The 25,372-nt window shown below is 45.4% G+C and overlaps 1 protein-coding gene across 6 annotated transcripts in view; it reads right to left on the bottom strand.

Annotated features, from left to right (window-relative positions):
• The window catches only part of arhgap18 (Rho GTPase activating protein 18), a 183,973-nt gene that overhangs the window by 15,722 nt on the left and 142,879 nt on the right, over nt 1–25,372 (bottom strand). For all 6 annotated transcript variants that reach the window (XM_038799804.1, XM_038799803.1, XM_038799802.1 and 3 more), the window contains 8 exons: nt 21,293–21,384; nt 18,234–18,311; nt 14,527–14,686; nt 11,531–11,613; nt 8,222–8,416; nt 3,221–3,373; nt 2,539–2,672; nt 2,265–2,323 (listed from right to left, as the gene is read on the bottom strand). In XM_038799804.1, coding sequence (XP_038655732.1) covers nt 2,265–2,323; nt 2,539–2,672; nt 3,221–3,373; nt 8,222–8,416; nt 11,531–11,613; nt 14,527–14,686; nt 18,234–18,311; nt 21,293–21,384 — 954 coding nt within the window. The remainder of the gene's footprint in view (nt 1–2,264; nt 2,324–2,538; nt 2,673–3,220; nt 3,374–8,221; nt 8,417–11,530; nt 11,614–14,526; nt 14,687–18,233; nt 18,312–21,292; nt 21,385–25,372) is intronic.

Genomic DNA, 25,372 nt, shown 5'->3' on the forward strand with positions numbered 1-25,372 from the left:
TACATAGATTTGACAAGGTGCCACATCAAAGGTTACTATACAAAATAACAACTCATTGAGGAGGGGGTAACATATTAACATGGATTAGAGGACTGGCTAGCTAACAGGAGGCCAAGGGTCGGCATAAACAGGTCATTTTCAGGTTGGCAAGATGAGACAAGTGGAGTGCCACACTGATCTGTCTTGGGGCCTCCTTATGTTTACAATGACTTGGATGAAATGACAGAATGTACGGTAGCTAAATTTGCTGACGACACAAAGATAAGGAGGAAAGTAAATTGTGAAGAGGACATCGGGCGTCTGCAAAGGGACACAGAGAGGCTAAATGAAAGGACAAAAAATTGGTAGATGAAAACTTGTCCACCGTGACAGGTAAAAAGCTGCATAATATTTAAATGGAAAGAGATTGCAGAACTCTGACGCACAGAGGGATCGGGATGTCCTGGTCCATGAATCAGGAAATGTTATTATGCAGGCACAGCAACTGATTAGGGGCAAATAAAATGTTGTTGTTTATTGCAAGGGGAATTAAATATAAAAGCAGAGAACTGTTAGTTCTTAAGGATAAAAAATCAGAGATGTTTTGCTACACCTGTACAGTGTGTTGCTGAGACCATATCTAGATTACTGTGTTTAGTCGTCTTTTTTAAGAAAGGATATAAATGCATTTGAAGCAGTTCAGGGAAGGTTCACTTGACTGATACCTGGGATGAAGGGTTTATCCTACAAGGAATGTTTGGACAGGTTGGGCCTGTACCCATTAGAGTTTAGAGGAATGAGAGGTGATCATATTGAAACGAACAAGGTCCTGAAGGGGCCTAACAGGATGTTTCCACTTACGGAAGGGGACACAGTTTAGCGGGCGGGATTCTCCCATCGGGCGGCTAAGTGCCGACGCCGGAGTAAAAATGGGAGTGTTTTACGCCGGTGTCGGCGCCCTTTCCGGGACCCAATTCTGCGGCCCACAGGGTGGTAGGACGGGGCTGGAGCAGCCTGCGCCGCTCCAGCTGTCGTTCCCGGCCTGAACCCGGCGGCGCGGGGTCCTCGCATGCACAATTGGGCTGCACCAACTAACGCATGCGCAGTGGCCTTCTTCCCGTGCCGGCCCCGACGCCAAATGGTGCAGGGCTACAGGAGCTGGTGCAGAGGAAAGGAGGCCGATCGCGAGCCAGGCCACTACGGAGGCCCCCCCCCCCCCCCCCCCCCCCGGGGCCAGACCCCCCTCCCCCCCCACAGGCCGCCGCCAGACCCTTCAACGCCGAGGTCAGGCTGGCTCAGAGGATGTTAGAACGGCGCCGGCGGGACTTGGCTTTTTGATGACGGCCGCTCGGCCCATCCGGACCGGAGAATTGGTGCGCCAGCCCGGGCCAGAGAGTTGCCGCATACCCCGACTGGCGCTGACCACGCCGGCGCTGATTCTCCGCACTGCAAAGAATTGCGTCCCAGCACCGAGGCGGCGTGGTGCAATTCGCGAGTCGCCTTGCCGATTCTCCGACCCGGCAGGGGGTGGAGAAGTCCGCCCAAGGAGTCTCCAATTTAAGATGGCAATGAGAAGAAATGTTTTTTTCAGAGAGTCCTGAATCACCCAGAGCATGGTGGAGGCAAAGTCAATTAATATTTTAAAGAAAAGTAGATAGCTTCTTTACTAACAATGGAGTCGAGGGTTAGTGGGTAGAGGTCACAATTAGATCAGCCATGATCTTATTGAATGGCAGAGCAGGTCGATGGGCTGAATGGCCTACTCTTACTCCTAATTCATAAGTATGTTTGTATTTTTGAAAGATACACAACGAATTAGATTGGACAATGCACGCTCCTGTCACCTTTTGTCTGAATCTAGCTCAAAACAATCATATTATAGATAACAGTGAAGGATATAAATTCCATCAGCTCCATCACAAATCAGCTCTCTCAGTAATCACAAGGCAGAAAAGCACACAAAAAATTAACCAACCTAATAAACCTGTACTCAGAACATGTTTATAAATTTCAACAATAATTGGTGCTCTCTCAGAGACAGATAGTGTGAGAAGTGAAGTTGCCACACTGGTCGGAGGCAATGAACCTTTGAATGAGATTGACACAAATGTACAGGAAACTGCATCATGAATCTTACCCATTGCTACCAGGACCTGAAGCTAAAACTGGCAGCAAAATTTCTCTATTCCAAACTTGATATTGCTTAATGAAAACTAAAGCAAATTCCTTCCTGCAATTTAAATATAGATTCCTCATGCTGGATGCAACTGACAGTAAATTCTTACCAATGTTTCCTCCAATTTCATATAAGCAAACTTCCTCTTTATGCGGAGATTCGGTAATCCTGTTGTTGGGAACAAAGTGCAGTGTTTATTCCATGATTGCTCTTTTTCCAAAATGGAATTAAATTATTTTTGACGTAGAATTAATAATAACAAGCAATAAACTACAGTCAAAACTGTAACCTGCTGGCAATTGGCTAATTTTAATGTCAAGGTAGAATAATGGGTAAGCGATAGAGATCTTTTCAGAGAATGTAGATCTGAGGTTTCAGCTTACCTGCTCTGACTAAGGCATTGCTGGAAACGTGCCAGTATATCACCAGCTTTGAGCTCTTCTGTTAGTTGAATTGCCATGGAAACTTTGGAAAGAGATGGTGCCTGAACTCGTATTACACCCTGAAGAGTGACTGACTGTAGAAACACATTGACAGATGATAATTGCATATATGTGTTTGTTCCAGAGATTGCACTTATTAATCAAAGTGATAAGATCAATGACTATAGGGGGTAATCCTTATCCAAAGAATAATTGGAATCTATGTGTGTTCCATATAAAAGCTGCAAAAATATATGCATTAACTAGCACTGTTACAGCAGTGAGGCATGAGACACTTTGAGGCCCATGTCTCATTTGCAGACAGCTTGTCAGCTGGGAGCATAGCCTTTACTCTGTGGCAGCTTGCTCGCTGTTGGGAAGGAACAGAAATCAGCTGGCTTATGGACCCAGAAGGAGGATGAAAGTAAAAGTTGGCCTCCTCTGGTTCCTCCCAATAAAATTCCTTTGGCCCTATTAAGCAATTTTAGCCCAGCTAATATCATATTGTAACATTTTAGAAAATGCCTCTGGCTTAACATGCACCTTTTGGCACATTTGTCACTCACATCAGGGTGCCATTAAAAATTAATGACATTGTTAAGCTATTTTAGAATAAATCTAAATGCTGGTATGGCTTACTCACATTGGGTAGATTCTTATCAGTTTTGTTCCGGTCATGTTTATCTTTATCATATGCCACCTTTTTTAGGAGCTTTTTCACAGCCTTTTCCTTGGTCAATTTCTTATGGTTTTCAATGTTTTGTTGTCGCACTTGATTCATAATAAACTTTGGAATCTGAAAGGTGTTGGAAGGCAATGTTCATTTATAGACTTCCTTTGACAGTTGTCAACATTTAATCCATTAATTTAACAGATCATTTCATCATCTTGTTCATCCAGCAAAATGTATATCAATGTGACAGGATCAGAATTGTTTGTTACAAAATATTACATGAGCCTCATCCTACTCCTCTTCTTCTAACCTATCAACATAACCTTCTATTCATGTCTCCTCAATGTACTTATCTGGTTGTAAAGTTATTACTTGAGATTACAATATTACATTGGAAATTTAAATGGTGTATTTTCTGCTGCTGTAAGAAATTATGAGCAGGATGGAAGTTTCTTTGGTGCATATAACATTCGGGGAGGAAGAGGCATGCTTTTCATATGCTTGAATGCCAAGTCCAGGGCCTACAATTATTGGTTCAGAAATTGCTTCCTGAATCTTTGAGTGGAAACCTACTCTTCAAGTCTTCCACATCATAAAAAAAGCTGTCACATAATTTTAAAATCTTCTGGAGATTGAGCAGTAGAGTGCTTGAACCACCGAGCCCAAGCTTAAAGGTCTCAACTGCAATTCACCACCTTAAAACTTTGCTCCCTCCTCCACCACACACCAGGGGTGTGATACAGTGCATGCTTTGCATGTGGCGCAGAGCGGGGACTGGGCCGATTACGAATCACCCAACTCGCTCAGCCTAAATAAGCATTTAGGCTCATTTAAATACCCGGAGGCCTTATTCACCCGGTTCCTGGGAGTAAATGGCCACACCAACGAGACCTCAACCGGAACGCCGTTTTGCACTGGTTTCCACAAATGTGGACCAGGCATGATGGCAGCTCGGGGGGAAAGGGGGTCTCGCCGGCCATTAGCGACCTCTGGCAGTGTAGATCTTCATTTACAAAATGCATTGCAGCAACTTGCCAAACTCTTTCAACAGCACTTTCCAAACCTGCAAGCTCTATCACCTAGAAGGACAATGGCAGGTGAAGCATGGGAATAGCATGACCTGCAGGTTCACCTGCAATTTACCAAATTGACTTGGAACTATATCGCCATTTCTTTAATATTGCTGGGTGAAAAACCTGGGACATCCTTTCAACAGATGTGTGGGTGTATCTGCACCATATGGACTGCAGCAATTTAAGAATACAGCTCATTACCACCACCTTCGTAAGGGCAAGTAGGCTTGGGCAACAAATGTTGAGCTTTCCAGTGCTGCTCACATCCCAAGAATGTTAGACGCGAGGTGGGACACAGTCTTGCACGGTTAAGTTTAAATCCCACTTCACCGTACTGACTCCGGATGGAACGGCCACCCAGCATCTATTGGCCTCGCCGAGGAGACGCCAGCCAGGCGGCAATTAATACTGGCCCCAAGAAATGGGGACCAGCTGCAGCAGAACTTGAGGGGGTCTTCCAGGTGATCGGAGACCACTGGGTGGGCGGCCTCTGGCCAGGCTGTCATCTTGGCACTGTTGGTGGCACCTTAGCATTACCTGTCTGGCACTGCCAGTCTGGAGTGGGCACTGCCAGGGTGCCAGGCTGACATTTTGCCCACACCTGGATCAGGCCTGGAGGTTCCCTGTAAGGTGTAAGGTGGGGGGTGGGGCAAGGACCCCCTTATAGGTGAATTGGCACATTGGAGGGGGGGGGGGGGGGAGGGCCTGGCGGTCGCTTGGGGTCGGGGGGGGGGGGGTTTGAGAGACTGGGGCTCCATTTAAAAATGGCGTCCCGATCTCTTCCTGCACTTGAGGCTATGCTTGTTAGTGCATGAGTGCGGCCTCGGGGAGGGGCGGGGGGTGTGCAAAATTGCAACAGAGTGCCATTAGATACCAGGTTCTAACTAATCCCGCCCTGACGGACTCTGATTCTGTTTCAGCTCAATTGCTCCTGTAATGTTTGAAATAGGACTATGAAAACATGCTGTTATAAGGGGTTAACTATTTGAAGAATATTCAGTGGAGTCAATAGGTTATTATCAATAAGAGTTCAGTTTTTGAATGCTGAATTCAACAAACAGTCTTATAAATTGTATTTACTGGCAGCACTGTGGTTCAGTGCTTAGCACTGCAGCCTCACGGCGCTGAGATCCCAGGTTCGATCTCGACTCTGGGTCACTGTCTGTGTGGGGTTTGCACATTCTCCCTGTATTTGCGTGGGTTTTGCCCCCACAACACAAAGATGTGCAAGGTAGATGGATTGGACGTGCTAAATTGCCCCTTAATTGGAAAAAGAATAAATTGGGTACTCTAAATTTATTTTTAAAAAGAAATGTATTTAATCGCAACATGGATCCTGAGGTCTGCCCAGTGTGGGTGCAGTGTGAATTCGTATGGGAGCTGTAAGAGTGGAGAGTGGGGCATGGGTTGGTATGAGTTGCCAGTAAGTGGGCATAGAGGCTATAAAGGGCCATGGGTGGAGGGCCATGAAGTGGTATGGGTTCGCATGGATAGGTCCTGGGGATTGTTTGGGAGGGATGAGGCATGTGAGGCACATGAGCTAAAGGGCTCTTTCTTTCAAAGCTGGAACAAAGTCCTATAGCATCAAGGTGGGCCTTTCCACTCAGAACTGCCCCCGCAGCCTGTACTGACCATGGACTGTGTTCAGGGTTGTCCACCATGTCTCGCACTACACCTTGCATCTCCCCACACCCCACCCCCAGAACAAATAAACTGGAAGTTCCAGGGAATATTTTGCTGGGTTGGTTTTGCGGAGCAAGGAGTTGGCCTAACTCGGTGTTCCTTACTCAGGAACAAAACTCTAGGCCTCACTTTTTATTGGTCGATGTCACTTGTTCATGCAAGATTATACAAGCTGAAGAGGAAGCATTTTATAATAATTCTACCATGTGTTGTGCACAATTTTCTAAATAGATTTAGAAAAATATATTTCATAAAATCATAGAATCCCTACAGTGCAGAAGGAGGCCAGTCAGCCCATGGAGTCTGCACTGACCCTCTGAAAGAGCACCCTACCTAGGGTTAGGTCGCTACCCTATTCCTGTAATCCCACCTAAACCTTTGGACACTAAAGAGCAATTTAACATGGCCAATCCACCTAACCTTCACATCTCTGGGCTATGGGAAAAAACCGGAGCACCCGGAGGAAACCCATGTAGACACGGGGAGAAAGTGAAAATTCCACACAGACAGTTGCCTGAGGCTGGAATTGAACCCAGGTCCCTAGCACTGTGAGGCAGCGGTGCTAACCATTGTGCCACCGTGCCGCCCACGTTTACGAGATATGGGTGTCGCTGGCTAGGCCAGCATTCATTGCCTATCCCTAGTTGCCCTTCATAAGGTGGTGGTGAGTTGCATTCTTGAACTACTGCAGTTCCACGCAAAATGCTGATAAGGAGGGAATTCCAGGATTTTGACCCAATGACAGTGAAGGAACGGCGATATAATTCCAAGTCAGGATGGTGAGTGACTTTCAGGGGAAATTCCAGGTGGTAGGGTTCCCAGGTACCTGCTGCTCTTTTACTTCTAGATGGTAGTGGTCGTGAGTTTGGAAGGCACAACTCAGCTTGGTGAGTTTCTGCAGTGCATCTTGTAGATGGTACACACGACTGCCGCTGTTTGTCGGTGATGGAGGGATTGAATGGTTGTTAAAAGGGTGTCAATTGAACGGGCTGCTGTCAAGCTTCTTGAGCATTGTTAGAGCTGCACTCATTCAGGCAAGTGGAGAGTATTCAATTTCACACCTGAATTGTACCTTGTAGATGGTGGATGGGTTTTGGGGGTCAAGAGGTGAGTTACACATCGTAGGATTCCTAGGGGTAGTTTCTCCGTCGGCAGGGTCCTCCATTTCGCCAGAAGGGCATTCATGCCAGCAAATTTCCCGAAGGCCTGGGGTGCGCAGAATGGGAAACCTCATTGGCCATCTGCGGAGACAGAGAATCCTGCCCCATGTCTTTGACCTGCTCTGGTAGCTACAATCCTTACAAGGCTAGTCCAATTCAGTTTCTGGTCAATGGCAACCCCCAGGATGTTGGTAGTGGAAGATTCAGTGATGGTAATGCCATTGAATGTCAAGGGGCGATGGTTAGATTCTCTTTTGTTCGAGATGATCATTGCCAGACACTTGTGTGGCATGAATGTTACTCGTCAGCCCAACTTTGGATAATTTCCAGCTCTTGTTGCATTTGGACATGAACCGCTACATTATCTGGGGAGTCACGAATGGTGCTGAACATTATGCAGTCATCTGTGAACATCCTCATTTCTGACTTTATGAGCAAGAAAGAGGGCAACACGGCGGTGCAGTGGTTAGCACTACTGCCTCACGGCGCCGAGGACCCAGGTTCGATCGCGGCCCGGGTCACTGTCCACGAGGAGTTTTGCACATTATCCCCTTGTCTGCGTGGGTCTCACTCACCCCCCACAACCCAAAGATGTGGAGGATAGGTGGATTTCCAATGCTAAATTGCCCCTTAATTGGAAAAAAAAATGAATTGGGTACTTTAGGTTAAAACAGAATGGAAGAAAAGGCATTGATGAAGCAGTTGAAGATGGTTGGGTCTGGGACACCTGGGACTTGCAGTGATATGATGGAGCTGAGATGATTGACCTCCAACCACCACAACTATTTTCTTTGTGCTGGGTATGTCTTCAGCCAGAGTTTTCCCTCTGATTCCCATTGAATCCAGTTTTGCTAGTGTTCTTTGATGCCATACTCGGTCAAACATGGCCTTGGTGTCAAGGGCAGTAACTCTCACTTCATCTCATATACCTATGCAAAGTGTGCCAGACTCCTCAATATATAACCTTGAGGTGAGGCTCCCTACTGGAACATCAAAGTCATAACAAAAAGTTTAGTTTCAAAGGATATGTTTTGCAAACCTGATATTGTTCTTACCGTCCAAAGCAACTCTTGGTATTTAATCAAGTAGCGCATTATGTTGCTTGTCCCAGCAGCCATTTCTAACTGTGTCTTTGTGCAATATCCTTTAAACATAAACAGGTTGGGTGCCATGATGACGGAAACGTTGTTTAGTGTCATTTTGTTGCTCTCCTTGTTGTCTATCAATCTCTGAAGAAATTCAAGCAATGACTGGAAAAGAATATTAATTACATGATAAAGGCTGCATGGTATTCCTAACCTTAAAAAGAAAAAGGTGTTATTTTGAAAGAAATCAAAAACACATGACTGCATATATTCTGGATAAATTATTTAAAGGAGCTTTGCTCTCAGGGATTTCTGCCTTGTATTTTACATCTGTGATGTAAACAAGCAATTTGATCAGTAACGTCAAACATTTTCCTCAAAATAATTGTTAACAAATTTACTGTCAGTCTTGTCGATGGTAAATGTGATTTAGTCATAAATTCCAAATCAAATCCAGTGCAAATATGATGGTTTATTTTTAACAAGGTTTGAGTTGATAATTTTCTTCAGCTTCAGACTCAGTAGATTCAGGCTTCAAGTCCACTCCAGAGACTTGGGCCAGGATTCTCAAAATCCCGGCTAAGTGTTGACACCTGCGTAAACACCGGAGTGTTTTATGCTGGCGTCAACGAGCCTCTTGGCCCAATGATTCAGTGGCCCACTGGGAGCTAGCATGGCGCTGGAGTGCTGCACACAGTTCCAGTGCCGATACGCAGCCCTGCACTGCCGGCGTGGGTCCCCGCGTGTATGTGGTGGCCGTTTATGCACCGGGGCATGCGCGTGATGTCGGTTTCCGCACCGGCGCTGCGCAACATGGCAACAAGGTAAGCCCCCCCAGATCACGTGCGCCCGCCGATTGGTAACCCCTGATCGTGGGCCTGGCCGCCGTGGAGGCCTCCCCCCCCCCCTCCCCCCCAGTTGTCTGATCCCTCTGCCCCCCCCCACAGGATGGCCACCGTGGCCGTGGGTCCGAGCTCCCGCCGGATGACACCATATGTGAATAACGGCAGCAGAACTTGGTGGGAACTCAGCCGGTCGACCGCGGAGAATCGCTGCGGGGGCTGCTTTCAACGGCCCCCGACTGCCGCCGCGCCGACCGGCCTTGAACTCAAAAGTCTAGGCCAACACTCTGAAGCAGTTCTGAAGGAGTGCTGCACTGTCAGTGATGCTGTCCTTTGAATGAAACATTAAATCGAGGCTCCATTTATCATCAGAAGTGGGGTGTTCAAAGAAGAACAGAAGATTTATGCTTGGCTCCTTAGCCAATTGATTCCTCACCCGACATCACCAAAACAAATTGCAGTTTGTAGAAGCTTATAGATTGGCTGCTGCATTTCCCATAATACAACGCTTTATAAATACTTAATTGGCTGTAAAGTATTTTGGGATGTCCTGAGATCATGGAAGGTTCTATATAAATGCAAGTCTTTTTCTGGCTTTCACTTTGAGAAAATCAATGAGTAGCAGACATTAATCTCACCATGTAGTTCATGTGTGCATTTTCAACAATACACCTGAACGTTGCAACAGAAGATAAATTTATCTTTAAGGTGTCCCTTTTTGTTTATCCTGTGCTCCATGGTCTTCTGGATAATGTCAGCAGCAATGAGCTTTGCCGTTGGCTCCTCCCATGCAGGACGCTCTGCTGCCCTCTGCGGATGAGTCCTGGAGTGGCAAATTGGGTCTGGTGTATCGGTGGATTGTGGTCAGCGATTGTGGTGAGAGGCGCCTGGGACTGAAGTTGAAAGACTGGGAGTGGAAGGAGGTTTAAGAAGGAGGTATAGCCTTGAGGTGTACCTCTGATGGGCAAAGGGGTCCCCCAAAGGAGGTCCCACTCTTTTACGACATTAGCTCAACTGATTAAAGCTGCAGGGTACCCGCTTGGCATGGGCCACCCTCTACCCTGGGTAAAATATTGGTGGCGGCAGGACAAGGCACTTAAGTGGCCATTAATTAGCTACTTAATGAGTTCAATGTGCCCAAGGACGAAGCCACCAGATCTGCCTCTAAAATTGGTGACAGTTCAGGGGCAGGGAGGAAGGTGATGTCCATTTAATAGTCCTCTCTCAAACAAACTGACCGGAACATGTAAATTCCAGCCCTGTGTTCATGTTTCAGGTCAATGATCTTTCATCAGAACAATTTTAATGAAAAGTCATTGATCTAAACTCTTTTTTATCCCCACAGTTGAGGTCAGTCTTGCTGAGTATTTCTAGCATTTACTCATTTTATTTTCGCCCTGTGGATCTTGTAGACACTTTGAACAAGTTATGGGCAATTCGGTGCTCTAGACCTGAATTCATAAGAGTCGTACGTGGTTGATACTACCACCCAAACTCATTCTAAATGAAACCAGCAGAAAAGGAAAACTTTCATCCCCAGGCACGATTGAAATTGAAATCCTACAGGTGAAAGGCAATATGCTAACCCAAGGGTTCTCAAACTGGGGTCTGCAGAACCCAATGGGTCCACAGCAGAGCAGGCACATTAAAAAATGCCGCAGAACTGCTTGTCCAATCAGTGGCTAGAGAAGCCAGCTTCTGTGGTGATGGGAAGAGCGGGCCTTGGAGTGGATAGCGGAACAGTGGCAAGAGCAGGGGATCAGCGGGGGGAGCAGAGGGCTAGAATGAGCCCTGGAGCGGGTGCCGGAATGGGGGCTGGAACGAGGGCCAGTGTGGGCCACCAAATGGGAGGGCCAGAGTGAGCCTTGGAGCAGGCTGCGGAACAGGGGTTGAACGAGGGCCAGTGCGGCCTCAGAACGGGGTGCCAGAGCGATGGGGAGTTAGAGCAGGGACCGGAGCAAGCCTCAGAGTGTGCAAAAGGGGTGAATGTGTCAGAAAAAGTGGGGTGTATGAAAGAGGGAGATGTGTATGTGTGCCTGAGAGAGAGAGATGCATGTCTGTGAGTATGACGAAGGGAATTCTACCATTCAACTATCTGGTACTCAATTGGAGACCAAGTAAATCTTATTTACATTTAATTTTTCAGAAAAAATGTGTCAAAATCTTAAGGGATGACCCCAATACACTTCATCGCGTGTTACACAAAGTATACCTCCCATGCAGAATATACACCCGTGATTTCCCAAAATGCACAAATGTGGCTCACAGAGAAACCAACCTATTGTTAACAAGAGCTATGTAAATAATGATTCACCAAAATTATTTTGCTTTGAATAAGAAACTTGTGCCAAAGTTCTGCAATAAAATGTATTCACATTTTAAAATGAAATTTTGAAGAAAAAAAGATATACAGATATATTTAATATTAGAATCATACCTTCAGTGTGTCTCTATTTTGGTCTGGGAGGAGGAGCACCAGCAAGTTCAGAGCCTGTAGCTGAAGCTTTCTACTTGATAGATCTGTTAATCAAATATTTGTACCTGGTTATTGAATAGCATCCCACCTAAAAGTCCCCAAACCAAATTTGGATGAACTCCACGCAAATAAATCAGCTGGCTGAAATTCATTCGCTCAACTAAGAGGCCGAGTCCAGTCCAAATATCAGCCATGGGCTTCATTAACATCTTACATGAGAGCTTTTGCTGCCTGTCACCTCTCCACATACAGTTCACTCATCTTAACAACATAAATGTTGGGCAACTTCCGGTATGGTCTGATGGGAAGTCCTAGGAAAGGCTGGAGATAGCGAGAGTGGAGTGGGCTTTTTAGGATAACTGTGGGCCAAGGCAATCTTCTTTTAGCAACACAGGAAGGTTTTTCGATGTTTGAATTCAAAGAACAAGCTACTATTTGACAACTACAGCATTCAGAGGAATCCTGGAGTTATTAGAATAAGGCCTTGGAGTTAAAATAGCCCTGGGATTATTTCTTGGGTGCAGTTCCTACGCAACTACTCAAAACCTGCCTGGAGTTAAAATTCAGAACTTCCTGTTAAAATGAGTAATCAGTGAAGACAGAAATAAACAAAATAGGAAATGGAAGTCAAGCACAAGCAAGTACTGGGAGAAGGAGCAATTTTGTGTTTTCCTCTCAAGTTTAATTAGAGGCCATATATTATGCATATATTTACAGTGGACCCATCTTCATGCCAAGCATGCATTATGCAGTTGATTCCCCAGTTGGGTGTTTGGTAAAGAGGAATGCTTGATGGTGTTGTTAGGTGGGAAATTGCCAACCTGCAAATTATGTTTTCAGATCCATATAAATGAATGGACCATCAGGCCCAATGTTTCTGCACTGATATCCCTGCAACTACCGTTCCATTCCAGAGTGAGAGCAGAGAATTAGGCTTATTGAAAACTCAAGTCACAAGATTCTCATCGGAACCTTTGCGGTGTTTTCTGTTTATTAAATTATGTCAGGAGTTTACCCTTTCGCTTTCTAGCTGATGCAGCATGTTACCGCAAATATATATATATTCTAACAAATTATAAACATGAACTCATTTGGAGATCAGTACTATTATTCTTCGGGCAGCACGGTGGCGCAGTGGTTAGCATTGCTGCCTCACAGTTCGATCCCGGCTCCCGGCTAAATTGCCCCTTAATTGGAAAAAATTAATTGAATTGGGTACTCTAAATTTATTTTAAAAAAATAATAATATTATTATTCTTCCAGCTTCAGTCTAAAATCTTGAATGACCTCTGTGCAGAAAACAATTTTATTGTGCGCACATGAGAATTTATGTTTTGGATTGTTGCAGAGTCAGAGAGGTTCTATCAACAGGCAGGATCCAGATGCCGACCCCCATCTCTGACAAATCCCATTTTTGCTGGGAAGGGAAGAGAGTACGTGGTGGGTGGAGGTATGGTGAAGTATATAGGTACAATTTGCAAATCGGATGGCCCATTTAAACTTTGTACATAAGACAAGCAAACATGGTTTTTGCTCCAGGAATGATCTCAGCCTGAAGTGTATGCCTACCTGAAATTTTTCATATCATTTGACATTTGCTTTCGACAGCTTTCATTTACCATTAACTGCTCTCAATTGCGATCATTTTGTCGTCATTTGATATCACTTGCTCTCACAGGTAATCATCAGGCTATCATCTTATTTTATTTTCTCTCAAAATTGACCATTTAACTTTCATTTTCAATCAGAACCATACTTGCGATTCAAAGGATGGTCATCAACTGATATAATTGTCATCAATTTGTAGCTCTGCTGTGATCACAATGAAATGTGACTGTTTACAACGAAAATTTTCATAAGTCCCAGCTGATAATTTATGCAGTGTATAGGGTTACGCTTACCCTCCAATCAATCCCAATTTCTTCCCTCTCCAATCCTTGCCCCCTCCCCTTCTTTACCCCTCTCCCTCCAATCTCTCCTTTCCCCCTCCCCCTCCATCATTTCCCGCTGCCTCATTTCCTCCTCATCCACAATGGGGTTAGCTTTAAGCACACGAGGATAGCTTTGAGCCCATGGGGATAGCTTTGAGCACACCAGGATAGCTTCTACATACCAGGATAACTTTCGGCACACCAGGCTAGCTTTGACCACATGGATAACTTTGAACACACGGGGATAGATTTGAGGGTGCGGGGATAGCTGTGAGCACACGGGGATATCTTTGGGCATGCAGGGATATCTTTGAGCATGCAGGGATATCTTTAAGCACACGGGGTTAGCTTTGAGCACACGGGGATAGGTTTGAGCATGCAGGAATAGATTTGAGTGCACAGGAATAGCTTTGAGCCTGCAGGGAAAGCTTTGAGTGTGCAGAAATAGATTTGAGTGTGCAGTAATAGCTTTGAGCTGTTAGGGGTAGCTTTGAGCATGCAGGAATAGCTTTGAGCACATGGGGGTAGCTTTGAGTGCATAGGAATAGATTTGAGCATTAAGGAATAGTTTTGAGTGTGCGGGGTTGCTTTGAGCATGCAGAAATAGCTTTGAGCATGCAGGAAAAGCTTTGTGCATGCATGACAGCTTTGAGCATGCGGAGATAGCTTTAAGCATTCAGGAATAGCTTTGACCATGCAGGAATAGCTTTGCGCATGCAGGAATAGCTTTGAGCATGCAGGAATAGCTTTGAGCATGCAGGAATAGCTTTGAGCATGCAGGAATAGCTTTGAGCATGCAGGAATAGCTTTAAGCATGCAGGAATAGCTTTGAGCATGCAGGAATAGATTTGAGTGTGCAGTAATAGCTTTGAGCAGTTGGGGATAGCATTGAGTGCTTTGTCCTGAGGCAGGTGCGTCAAGCTGGGATATTTCCTGACTCAAGCTACTTGCCTCCATGTGAAAAATCGGGCCCTATGTTTCCATTTTTATTATGCATGCTAGTAAAACATGAGATTAATAACTTACTTTGTACAGCAAGAAAGGCATCAAGGTACTCGAGAGTGACGAGTGGATGTGGCAGTTCTCTTACAAAGAGCTTTAGTATACTTGCTGCATCATGCTGACGTACATTTTCCCAGTTAATGATTCCTTCATAGAACTTTGTTTCTAGTTCTTCACGTAGGCTCTTAAATCACATGGGAGAGAAAAGATGAACATATCACCTTCAACAACATCATCAGTACAGCATTATGTTACATTTTATAGTATTTGCAGTGCAGAAGGAGGCCATTCGGCCCATCGAGTCTGCACCGGCTCTTGGAAAGAGCACCCTACTTCAGCCCACACCTCCACCCTATCCCTGTAACCCTGCAACCCCATTTAACTTAAGGGCAATTTAGCATTGTCAATCCTCCTAGCCTGCACATCTTTGGAATGTGGGAGGAAATTGGAGCACCCGGAGGAAGCCCACGCAGACACGGGGAGAATGTGCAGACTCCGCACAGACAGTGACCCAAGCTGAGAATCGAACCTGGGACTCTGGAGCTGTGAAGCCACAGTGCTACCAACTGTGCTACCATGCTGCCCGTATTTGAGAGCAAAGTCCTGCATATCACTTAATATGCGTAATGTTGTTTACATCCCCTATGGATTTATCTTCATATGGGTAATCTGTTTGTTTTTACAAGTTAGATCTGTTGTATACCTGACTGATTCACTCGATTACCCTCACATGTCCCACTCTGAATTTCAGCAGCACTGAAATTACAGCCCTAATTTTAATATGATTGACCAATTAATCACATCTGAAAAGGGGCCTGCCAAACTTATCTGCACATCGAGCTCTTGAACAAAGACTATGAAAGACTATGTTGAAACAGTATGGACACATTTATCATCACAGCAATGAGTAGCAGAGTTCCCCTCAGCTTTCTCAAGCTTCAATGGAGGTCACTGTGGAGGAGGTTAAGGCATTCAGGAAGGTGCTGTCCCCAAGTACCTGCAGGAACAGAAATAATCTATAGCTGGACAGTGGTGGCTGAGAGCAACATCACCTCAGGACTGGGTTCAATGTACAAAACATGTCAATAATCTTCCAACACAAGCCAAGGTGCATAAAATCTTCATCACTCCATCTCTCTCAACAAAACTCCCTGGCAAAACTGGAGTCAATGGAAATCTTCACTGGTTGGACTCAAGCCAAGCACAAAGGAAGATGGTTGCGATTGTTCAAAATCAATTCTCTTAGTTACAGGACATCAATGCAGGAGCTCCTCAGGGAAGGGTTCTAGGACCAACCATCTTCAGCTGCTTCATCAATATCCTTCCTTCCAACATGAGTTCAGAAGTGAGGATGCTCGCTGATGATTGCACAATACTCAGTACCATACGCACTCCTGAAATACTGAAGTTGTCCATGCTCAGGTTCTGGACAATATCCAGACTTGGGCTGACAAGTGGCAAGTAACATTCATGCCACACAAGTTCCATGAAATGATCGTTGCCAACAAGACAGAATCCAACCATTTCCCCTTGACATTCAATGACATTACAATTGTTGAATCCCCCAATATCAGAGTGTGATGCAATAATCTCCACTTGCTGGATGAGTGCAGCATAAACAACACTTATGAAGCTCAACATCATCCAGGAAAATGCAGCCAACTTGATTGGCACGCCATCCATTTACTCCCTCCACCACTGATGCACAGTAGTGGCACTGTATACCATCTACAAGGAGCACTGCAGAAACCCATCACAGCTCCTTAGACAGCACCATCCAAATCCATGACGGCAACATCTAGAAGGACAAGGGCAGTTAAGTAGATGCATGGAAACACGACCACCCGGGTGATCCCCTCCAAGTCACTCAGCATCCTGACGTGGAAATTTGGGGCGCAATTCTCCGCCCTCGAAATGCTCTCGCTCAAGCGAAACAAGGCTGGTGAATAGCGGGAGAGACAGGAAACGGGAACCGCGCCTGCCGCCAAACAGTTTAAGATGCAACAAGCCTGCTCCCGTAAATGAAATCGAGATCTCGCCATCGCGTGGCGAGAAACCAATTATCACCACTTAAGCCATATTTCTATACAATTTACAAGTGTCACCCCATATCCAATGGCCTCGCCTGATTCAGCGCACTGCCCAGCAAGTGGTCACACTAGCACCGACTCGTACTCCTTTTGAAAAACGTGAATGCGGCAGAAGGGGAGGTGAGTAGCAAAGAGCCTGGGGCACCACCATGTCAATACCTGGATCATATGTACCCATCCTGTCCCTGCCCATCTGCACCATCGACCACCTATAAACCCCATCAACTGCCGAGGCTTTCTGGCTATGTGGCTGAAGGCTATTGCTAACAGGCAATTGGCAATAATGGTTAAGTGAGCATTTCACACAACCCAGCTGTTAGGTGAATTGGACATTCTGAATTCTCCCTCTGTGGCCCGAACAGGCGCCGGAATGTGGCGACTTGGGACTTTTCACAGTAACTTCATTGCAGTGTTAATGTAAGCCTACTTGTGACAATAAAGATTATTATTATTTAGCGAATTCCCAAGGGTGGATGGGCCATGTAACATGTGGGAGTCATTGCCTAGCATCCCAATCACACCTTGATGCCTGGACATTGTGTTTGAACACTGCGGGAGGCAACACCATACACGCAACAGCCAACACCCGGACACTCGGGATGGGACATAGCTCCAGTGACATGTCCACGGCCAGAGGGTGTTTGCGTGGAGTGATGGGCCAAGCGTTCGAAGAAAGTAACATACTAGTTGTGCACAAAGGTGTTTATTGTGTTCTACAATTCCCCACTCTCCCGATGGTGCTGCCCAATCGCACACCCCCAGCCCCCTCAGCTTCTACCTATTCCCTCCCACACTCACCCGGTGCTCTCAGTGATCCCTGATGTGCTTTGCCTTCCTAGCTCTACCACTATGTCTAGGTGTGTCCCCAGGATGCATATCTGAGGTGGAGGCAGCCAGCTGCTTACCCTGTCCCGTGGCCTTCGCTGCTCCTGCCAAGTGTCCTCTGGGGGCTCTGAGGCCGGAGGGCCCCGGCTCACTTGTCGGCAGCACATGGACAGCCATGCCGCCATGTCCTGTGTGCTGGCTGTGAGATGCAGCCTCATCAGAGGCATGAAAATTGGGGGAGCTGGTGGTCACTGTCGCCACTCCATCTGATGGGTCCGTCCTGGCAGCCGGCTATTGGGGTTTCCCATCGGGAATTCCATGGGCGTGAGGGCACTGCCGGCGAAACAGGGAATCCTGCCGACGGAGAATCCAGCTGGAAGTCTTTGTCACCACTTAACAAGTATCTATCAAATTTCAATTTATCTCGAACCGAAAGCCTTTTGAAGAAGGTTGTTCCAGATTTTTCACCGACGTTCGTGTTTCACATCTGAATGTTCTGGCTCTCATTTTAATATCCTCTTGCCATGAGCTCCCCTACATGCCTCTTCTTACAAAAAAACTGTGATTTAAAATACTCTACGGCAATTTCAACTGCCTGCTCTGTTCTCACTGGGAAAATAGTGTCAAAATCACCTTCAAGTGTTTTTTAGATCTGTGCACACGCAGCATAGATGGCTATATATTGACATTGCAGATGTAATTTAAATAACTTATTTAGACAATCACTCCAATAAAACTACTGCAGATTTACATATTTTCAGTTTGTACATGTGCAGGTAGTTTCCTTCCAATGAATATAAGTTCTTCTCAAAATACCTTAATTCTAGATGCAAGTCCAGGTATTCGTAGAATTCCTTCCGTATTCAACCCTTCCTCCTCTATGTGAATAATAAGCTGCAGAAATATTGGTAATTTCATGTTAGAAAATCGGTGTCACACCAACTAAAGTATCTAAATCAGAGATGAGCCAACTCGGCAACTGCAGAGAAGTTCCAACTATTTTGAATAATTGGGTTATCTAGATAACCCATACACAAAGCATATATATATAAAGACCTAGATCTCCCGAGGATCAGCAAACATTGTTAGATTGCCGCTTCATCTAAAAATTCCTGATTCAATGCTGCTCTTCATTTCCTCTGGGACCTACCAGGCCCAGCCTTTCCAATAATATGGAGTGCAGCATCCCTCAGAGAGCTCCATCAAAGCAGAGTAGGGGTGATGGAGGGGTGGAGAGAGCACAACCCTCTTTTTGTGGTACCACCTGCCGTTTGGTATGTTTAACTGTTAGTGAATGGGTGAATGGATGAGTGCATGAATGATTGTTAGGGTGGGTACATGGGTGACGTCAGTGGGTAAGTGGGAGGTAAAGGTAAAGTAGGGTAAAGGTAAAGTTGCCACAGTCCCAGATGACCATAGACTGCTTTCTACTTTGAGGGGGAGAGCTGATCGATGGTGATTTAACCTGAGGATCACCACACCTCAGGCAGGGGGCAAGGTTGAGAAGGCAGGACTTTCATGGATTACCACAGCCAGTATGGGATTTGAACCCACGCTGCATCATGAATCAGCTGTCTAGCCCACTGAGCTAAATCGGTTCCCCAATAAGGTCGGTGAAGTGGGTAATGTGGTATGGGATAGTTGGGTAATTGATCTCCAGCCCAGGCAACATCTTGGTAAATCTCCTCTGCACCCTTTCCAGTGCTATGCAGTCCACATCCCTCTTATGATGTGGATTCCAGAAAAATACTCTAGGTGTGGCTCATTCAATGTTTAATGCAGCTCCAGCATAATCTCCCTGCCCTTAAACAATATGCCTCGGCTAATAAAGTATACATATGTATTTGTAACCACTTGCCCTGTTACATTAAGGGATGGCGTACTGGAAACCAAGGTCCTCTGATCTTTCGTGCTTCCTATGGTCCTTCCGTTCAGTATGTATTCCCTGTTTTTCCTGTCCAAGTGCATCATCTCACACCTATCTGATTTGAATTCTATTTGCCGCTGATCAGCCCATCTGACCAGCCTATCTATATCCTCCTCACTATTTACCACCCCACAAATTTTCATATCATCTGCAAATTTACTGATGGTCATCATGGTGGTCAGGGGATAGTTGAGTGGTCAGGTCCAGGAGAAGTTTGGTGGTTAGAGACGGTCGCATCTGGTTGGTGAGGGTGATCTGATGGTCAGGGTGTTAGCTGTTAGCTAGGTGGTCTGGGGGTAATCAGGTGGTCGAGGGTATGGTTGAGGGAGGCATGGTGGGGTCAGGAGAATAGTTGGGTTGTTGAGGGTGTAGTTGGGGGTAGGAGGGGATGGTCAGAAGTTAGATTGAGGTCAGGGAGGTGGTTCAGTTGTGCAAATATCCAAGGATTAGACTAGATGTTCTTGTGCTCATTGCCTGGATAACTATCCAGAAAGTACATCAGAACTGTCCCATGTCTGCAACTCTCCCTAAGAGTCAAGATACTTTTGCAGAGGGTCTTGGGGTGCAGGGGAATTGCCTGTCGGAAGATGAAACTTCCCCAGCAAGGTCTGTGTGTTAACTTCCACAGGGTCCCACTGAGCATTGATGTCATACATCCAAGCTCAAATACGAAGTTAATGACTGAGGTATTATGAACACCGCACCCTCCAATGATTTATAGTATTAAGCCCCTAGTGTTTCAGATACTACACTATTATCCTGCCTTTTGCCGCCACTGTAGTGCTCTTGATCTGATTTCTTGGTTGCAAAAATGACTTTCTTTGATGTAACATTAAAAATCTGAGCAGAGAGCAGCACGATGGTGCAGTGTTAGCACTGGGACTACGGCACTGTGGACCCGGGTTAGAATCCCAGCCCTGGGTCACTGTCCGTGTGGAGTTTGCACATTCTCCCCGGGTCTGCATGGGTTTCACCCCAACAACCCAAAGATGTGCAGGTTAGGTGGATTGGCCACGTTAAATTGCCCCTTAATTGGAAACAATAACTGGGTACTCTAAATTTATTTTTAAAAAAGTATATGGTTAGCCTGTAATGACACAAGTTTTCGCTATTGTTATTATGTTACTATGTATTAACTAAAACATATGTAGGAAGTGATGTAGACGGTCATATTATAAACTGTGATTAATGCCACACACTTATGTTATGAATTCACTTTGTATAACCTTTATAAATGGTAATCATGGATACACACTTATATTAAGGACACACTTTGTATAACTTTAAATTTAATTCGGATTATAATCTTTTACAACAGTCATCATAAAATATTCTGTGAATTAGGAGCCTTTTTATTAAAAGTTAAATGATCCAGTGTAACTTTTTAGGGTTGCAGTAAGAAGCTAGTTGGGGCCTCATGGCCAGATAGGTGATAAGAGAGAGACTGATTCTTTGTTTTCATAAGAATCCAAGCTGCTGCCATTAGCCATTCTGGGAGGGAAGGAATTGGAAGCCATGAATTCCCCCCATATAAGATGAAGGAGTCTCCAGCGAGCAAATATCTAGGTATGTGACCTATCACCAATTCTAAAGGTCATGGGAGACTCCTCGGATATTAAGGTTCATAGTGTCACTATGGAGATCTTGAGGGTCTAGAATAAACATTACTTGTTAGGAAGAGGCCAGGCTACAGAATAATGGGAGGAGCAAAGAGGAATGATAAGACCGTCTAAAATGTATATAACCTATGCTGTCGCGTCTGTAAGCCGAGATGAGGTTTGTCTAACTCCCGACACGGAGTTTAAGGCAGACCTGCTCTCCTGGCCATTTCAAGACCTCTAATAAAGTCCATTAGCAGAATTTACCCCGTCTGATCCTTGTCTACTTTGCCGCGCCTAACATCCTACTATCAATAGTCAGGTGAATATATATTGCATTCTCTACTTACTTTCTGAATGATGAGTGGGACTTTGGTTCCTGGTACTTTTTTCTGATCTTGTTCCAATAGCAATGATAGTGGAACTCCGAACAATCCCATTTCTGAAAGCACATATTGAAAATCCTGAGTTCACTGAACTTTGAAGGACAACGTTTGCTCTCTCAATTCCATACATCTGATCCCGTTGCAATGTTTTATATGGTAATTTATATATTAAAAAATAATTTTATCTTTTTAAACATGTAGTGAGTTCAAAACTTAAGATCAGAAATAACTTGTTCACATTACAGAATGGTCCTAAACTGAAAAGAAAGGGAGGGAGAAGGGTTAGCTATTAACAGGTACTGAATCTGTGCGATTGATTTCATGATGTGGCTTCCAAACGAGCATATGAGCACCTGACTGATCATTAAACTAATGATCCATATTGCTTATACAAATTCAGACTCATTCTGGGCCTACAACTACGTGCCTTGGAGGCGGTTTTGCACCCCCGTTCGCCAAGAGCAAGAACGACGACCTGGGCGCACATTTCACAGGAGTCGGGAAACATGATTCTTGCTGGCAAGATCATGTTTCTCAATTTTCCACAACCCTCACCTATGATGTAACTAGGTTCTTGTCCACAAAGGGCGAGAACCTCATTGCAATATATTTGCATGAATTTTAATGTAATTAATGAGCCCCTGCCACATGAACCCCCTTCATTTAATACTCATCGTTCTTTGATGTGACATCATGTCGGGGAAGTTTACAACAGGTATGTACGGATGGCAAACAGCCAAGTGGATCCTGCCGGGTGCTCCAAGGTAAGTACAGTCCCCGGGGGAAAAGGACATGCCTGTGTAGTACCCTGGCACAGGTTTGCACTGCCAGGAGTGGGCGCTCTCGAGCCCCATGGGAGGGATTCCCCTTACGTGTGTTGTGAAGGATTGATGCTCATGAGGAGGGGAGTGTGCCACTGAGACTGTGATGGTGGGGGAGGGGGGAAGAGTGTCCTTGAGACTATGGACTGTGGTGGTACGTGGCAACCCGACGATGCCTGTGAAGCCGGGGGGGGGGGGGGGGGGGGGGGGGAAGAGAGGCCCTGTTACTTGTGTTGTGATAGTGGGGGTGTTTGGGGGAGGGGAGAGCACCGTTGCTTGTGCTGTGGTTGGGGAGCCCTCCCTATCCGTGGGGGGGGGGGGGGGGGTTTCCTTCTCTGCTGATTGGGGCGCCCTTTAAAGATGATCTAATTTCAGAGTACCAGACCAGAAAACCCCACCCGCGTAAATGGAAAATTCCAGCCCTTGTCACATAACCTCAGCAGCCAGAATATTTGAAGATTATGCTAGAATTAGGATTTTAAAAATAACCTCGTGCGGAATGTGATTGCACAGGAGGGGGTGCGCAGGAGATTCACCAGGATGTTGCCTGGGATGGAAAATTGCAGCTATGAGGAGAGACTGGATAGGTTGGGTTTGTTTTCCCTGAAGCAGAGGAGGCTGAGAAGGGAACTGATAAAGATATACAAAATTATGCACGACAATCGCCAGACAGGAATGTTCCCTTCCAGTCAGGGAACACTTCAGCAGTTAAGGGCATTCAGCCTCTAATCTTCGGGAATCGTTCTCCAAGGCAGCCTTCAGGACACGCGACAACGCAGAATCGCCGAGCAGAAACTTGTAGCCAAGTTTCACACACAAGTACGGCCTCAACTGGGAAATATGGAACATGCTGCCTGAGAAGGTGGTGGAGGCAGGAACTCTTGCAACATTTAAGAAGCATCCGGACAAGCACTTAAATCGCCAAAGCATAGTCGGCTGTGGACCAAGTGCTGGTAAATGGGATTAGTATAGATTGGTATTTGATGGTCTGCATAGACATGGTGGGTCGAAGCACCTGTTTCTGTGCTGTAAGACTCTATGGCTCTAATTGTTACCCTGAAATTGATCCCAGATTGAAGATCACACCTTTCTTATTGTGGCGACAAGAGTTCATTCATTTTATTACTTTGGCCTTTACTGTAAATCAGCCATCCCATCTGTTGCTATTTCTCGTAAATCCTTGACATGGTTGTGGAATGTGAAAAAGTATACGACAGAGAGCACTTTTTCCTGACTGACTTAACCCCACACACAGCACACATGATGCAATCCAGTGTTAGTTCAACCTGAGAGGAAATAATGCAATTAAGTCCATCCCCATGGAGGAAGAAAATCTAAAATTTCATGAATAATTAAAATAAATGAAAAGTTTATACACAAGGAGTTAAATATATCAACCTCACATGGAAGTAATGTTTAAACATTCGAAAATAATGTATTCTCATTAAGAACTAGGAGCAGGAGTAGGCCATCTGGCCCCTCGAGCCTGCTCCGCCATTCAATTAGATCATGGCTGATCTTTTGTGGACTCAGCTCCACTTTCCGGCCCGAACACCATAACCCTTAATCCCTTTATTCTTCAAAAAACTATCTATCTTTACCTTAAAAACATGTAATGAAGGAGCCTCAACTGCTTCACTGGGCAAGGAATTCCATAGATTCACAACCCTTTGGGTGAAGAAGTTCCTCCTAAACTCAGTCCTAAATCTACTTCCCCTTATTTTGAGGCTATGCCCCCTAGTTCTGCTGTCACCCGCCAGTGGAAACAACCTGCCCGCATCTATCCTATCTATTCCCTTCATAATTTTAAATGTTTCTACAAGATCCCCCCTCATCCTTCTAAATTCCAACGAGTACAGTCCCAGTCTACTCAACCTCTCCTCATAATCCAACCCCTTCAGCTCTGGGATTAACCTAGTGAATCTCCTCTGCACACCCTCCAGTGCCAGTACGTCCTTTCTCAAGTAAGGAGACCAAAACTGAACACAATACTCCAGGTGTGGCCGCACTAACACCTTATACAGTTGCAACATAACCTCCCTAGTCTTAAACTCCATCCCTCTAGCAATGAAGGACAAAATTCCATTTGCCTTCTTAATCACCTGTTGCACTTGTAAACCAACCTTCTGTGACTCATGCACTAGCACACCCAAGTCTCTCTGAACAGCGGCATGCTTTAATATTTTATCGTTTAAATAATAATCCCGTTTGCTGTTATTCCTACCAAAATGGATAACCTCACATTTGTCAACATTGTATTCCATCTGCCAGACCCGAGCCCATTCACTTAACCTATCCAAATCCCTCTGCAGACTTCCAGTATCCTCTGCACTTTTCGCTTTACCACTCATCTTAGTGTCATCTGCAAAATTGGACACATTGCCCTTGGTCCCAAACACCAAATCATCAATGTAAATTGTGAACAATTGTGGGCCCAACACGGATCCCTGAGGGACACCACTAGCTACTGATTGCCAACCAGAGAAACACCCATTTATCCCAACTCTTTGCTTTCTATTAATTAACCAATCCTCTATCCATGCTACTACTTTACCCTTAATGCCATGCATCTTTATCTTATGCAGCAACCTTTTGTGTGGCACCTTGTCAAAGGCTTTCTGGAAATCCAGATATACCACATCCATCGGCTCCCCGTTATCTACTGCACTGGTAATGTCCTCAAAAAATTCCACTAAATTAGTTAGGCATGACCTGCCTTTAACGAACCCATGCTGCGTCTGCCCAATGGGACAATTTCTATCCAGATGCCTCGCAATTTCTTCCTTGATGATAGATTCCAGCATCTTCCCTATTACCGAAGTTAAACTCACTGGCCTATAATTTCCTGCTTTCTGCCTACCTCCTTTTTTAAACAGTGGCGTCACGTTTGCTAATTTCCAATCCACCGGGACCACCCCAGAGTCTAGTGAATTTCGGTAAATTATCACTAGTGCATCTGCAATTTCCCTAGCCATCTCTTTTAGCACTCTGGGATGCATTCCATCAGGGCCAGGAGACTTGTCTACCTTTAGCCCCATTAGCTTGCCCATCACTCCCTTCTTAGTGATAACAATCCTCTCAAGGTCCTCACCTGTCATAGCCTCATTTCTATCAGTCGCTGGCATGTTATTTGTGTCTTCCACTGTGAAGACCGACCCAAAAAACCTGTTCAGTTCCTCAGCCATTTCCTCATTTCCCATTATTAAAACTCCCTTCTCATCCT

The sequence above is a fragment of the Scyliorhinus canicula genome, chromosome 6 (genome assembly GCF_902713615.1).
Source record: "Scyliorhinus canicula chromosome 6, sScyCan1.1, whole genome shotgun sequence".
In the NCBI taxonomy this organism is placed as follows: domain Eukaryota; kingdom Metazoa; phylum Chordata; class Chondrichthyes; order Carcharhiniformes; family Scyliorhinidae; genus Scyliorhinus; species Scyliorhinus canicula.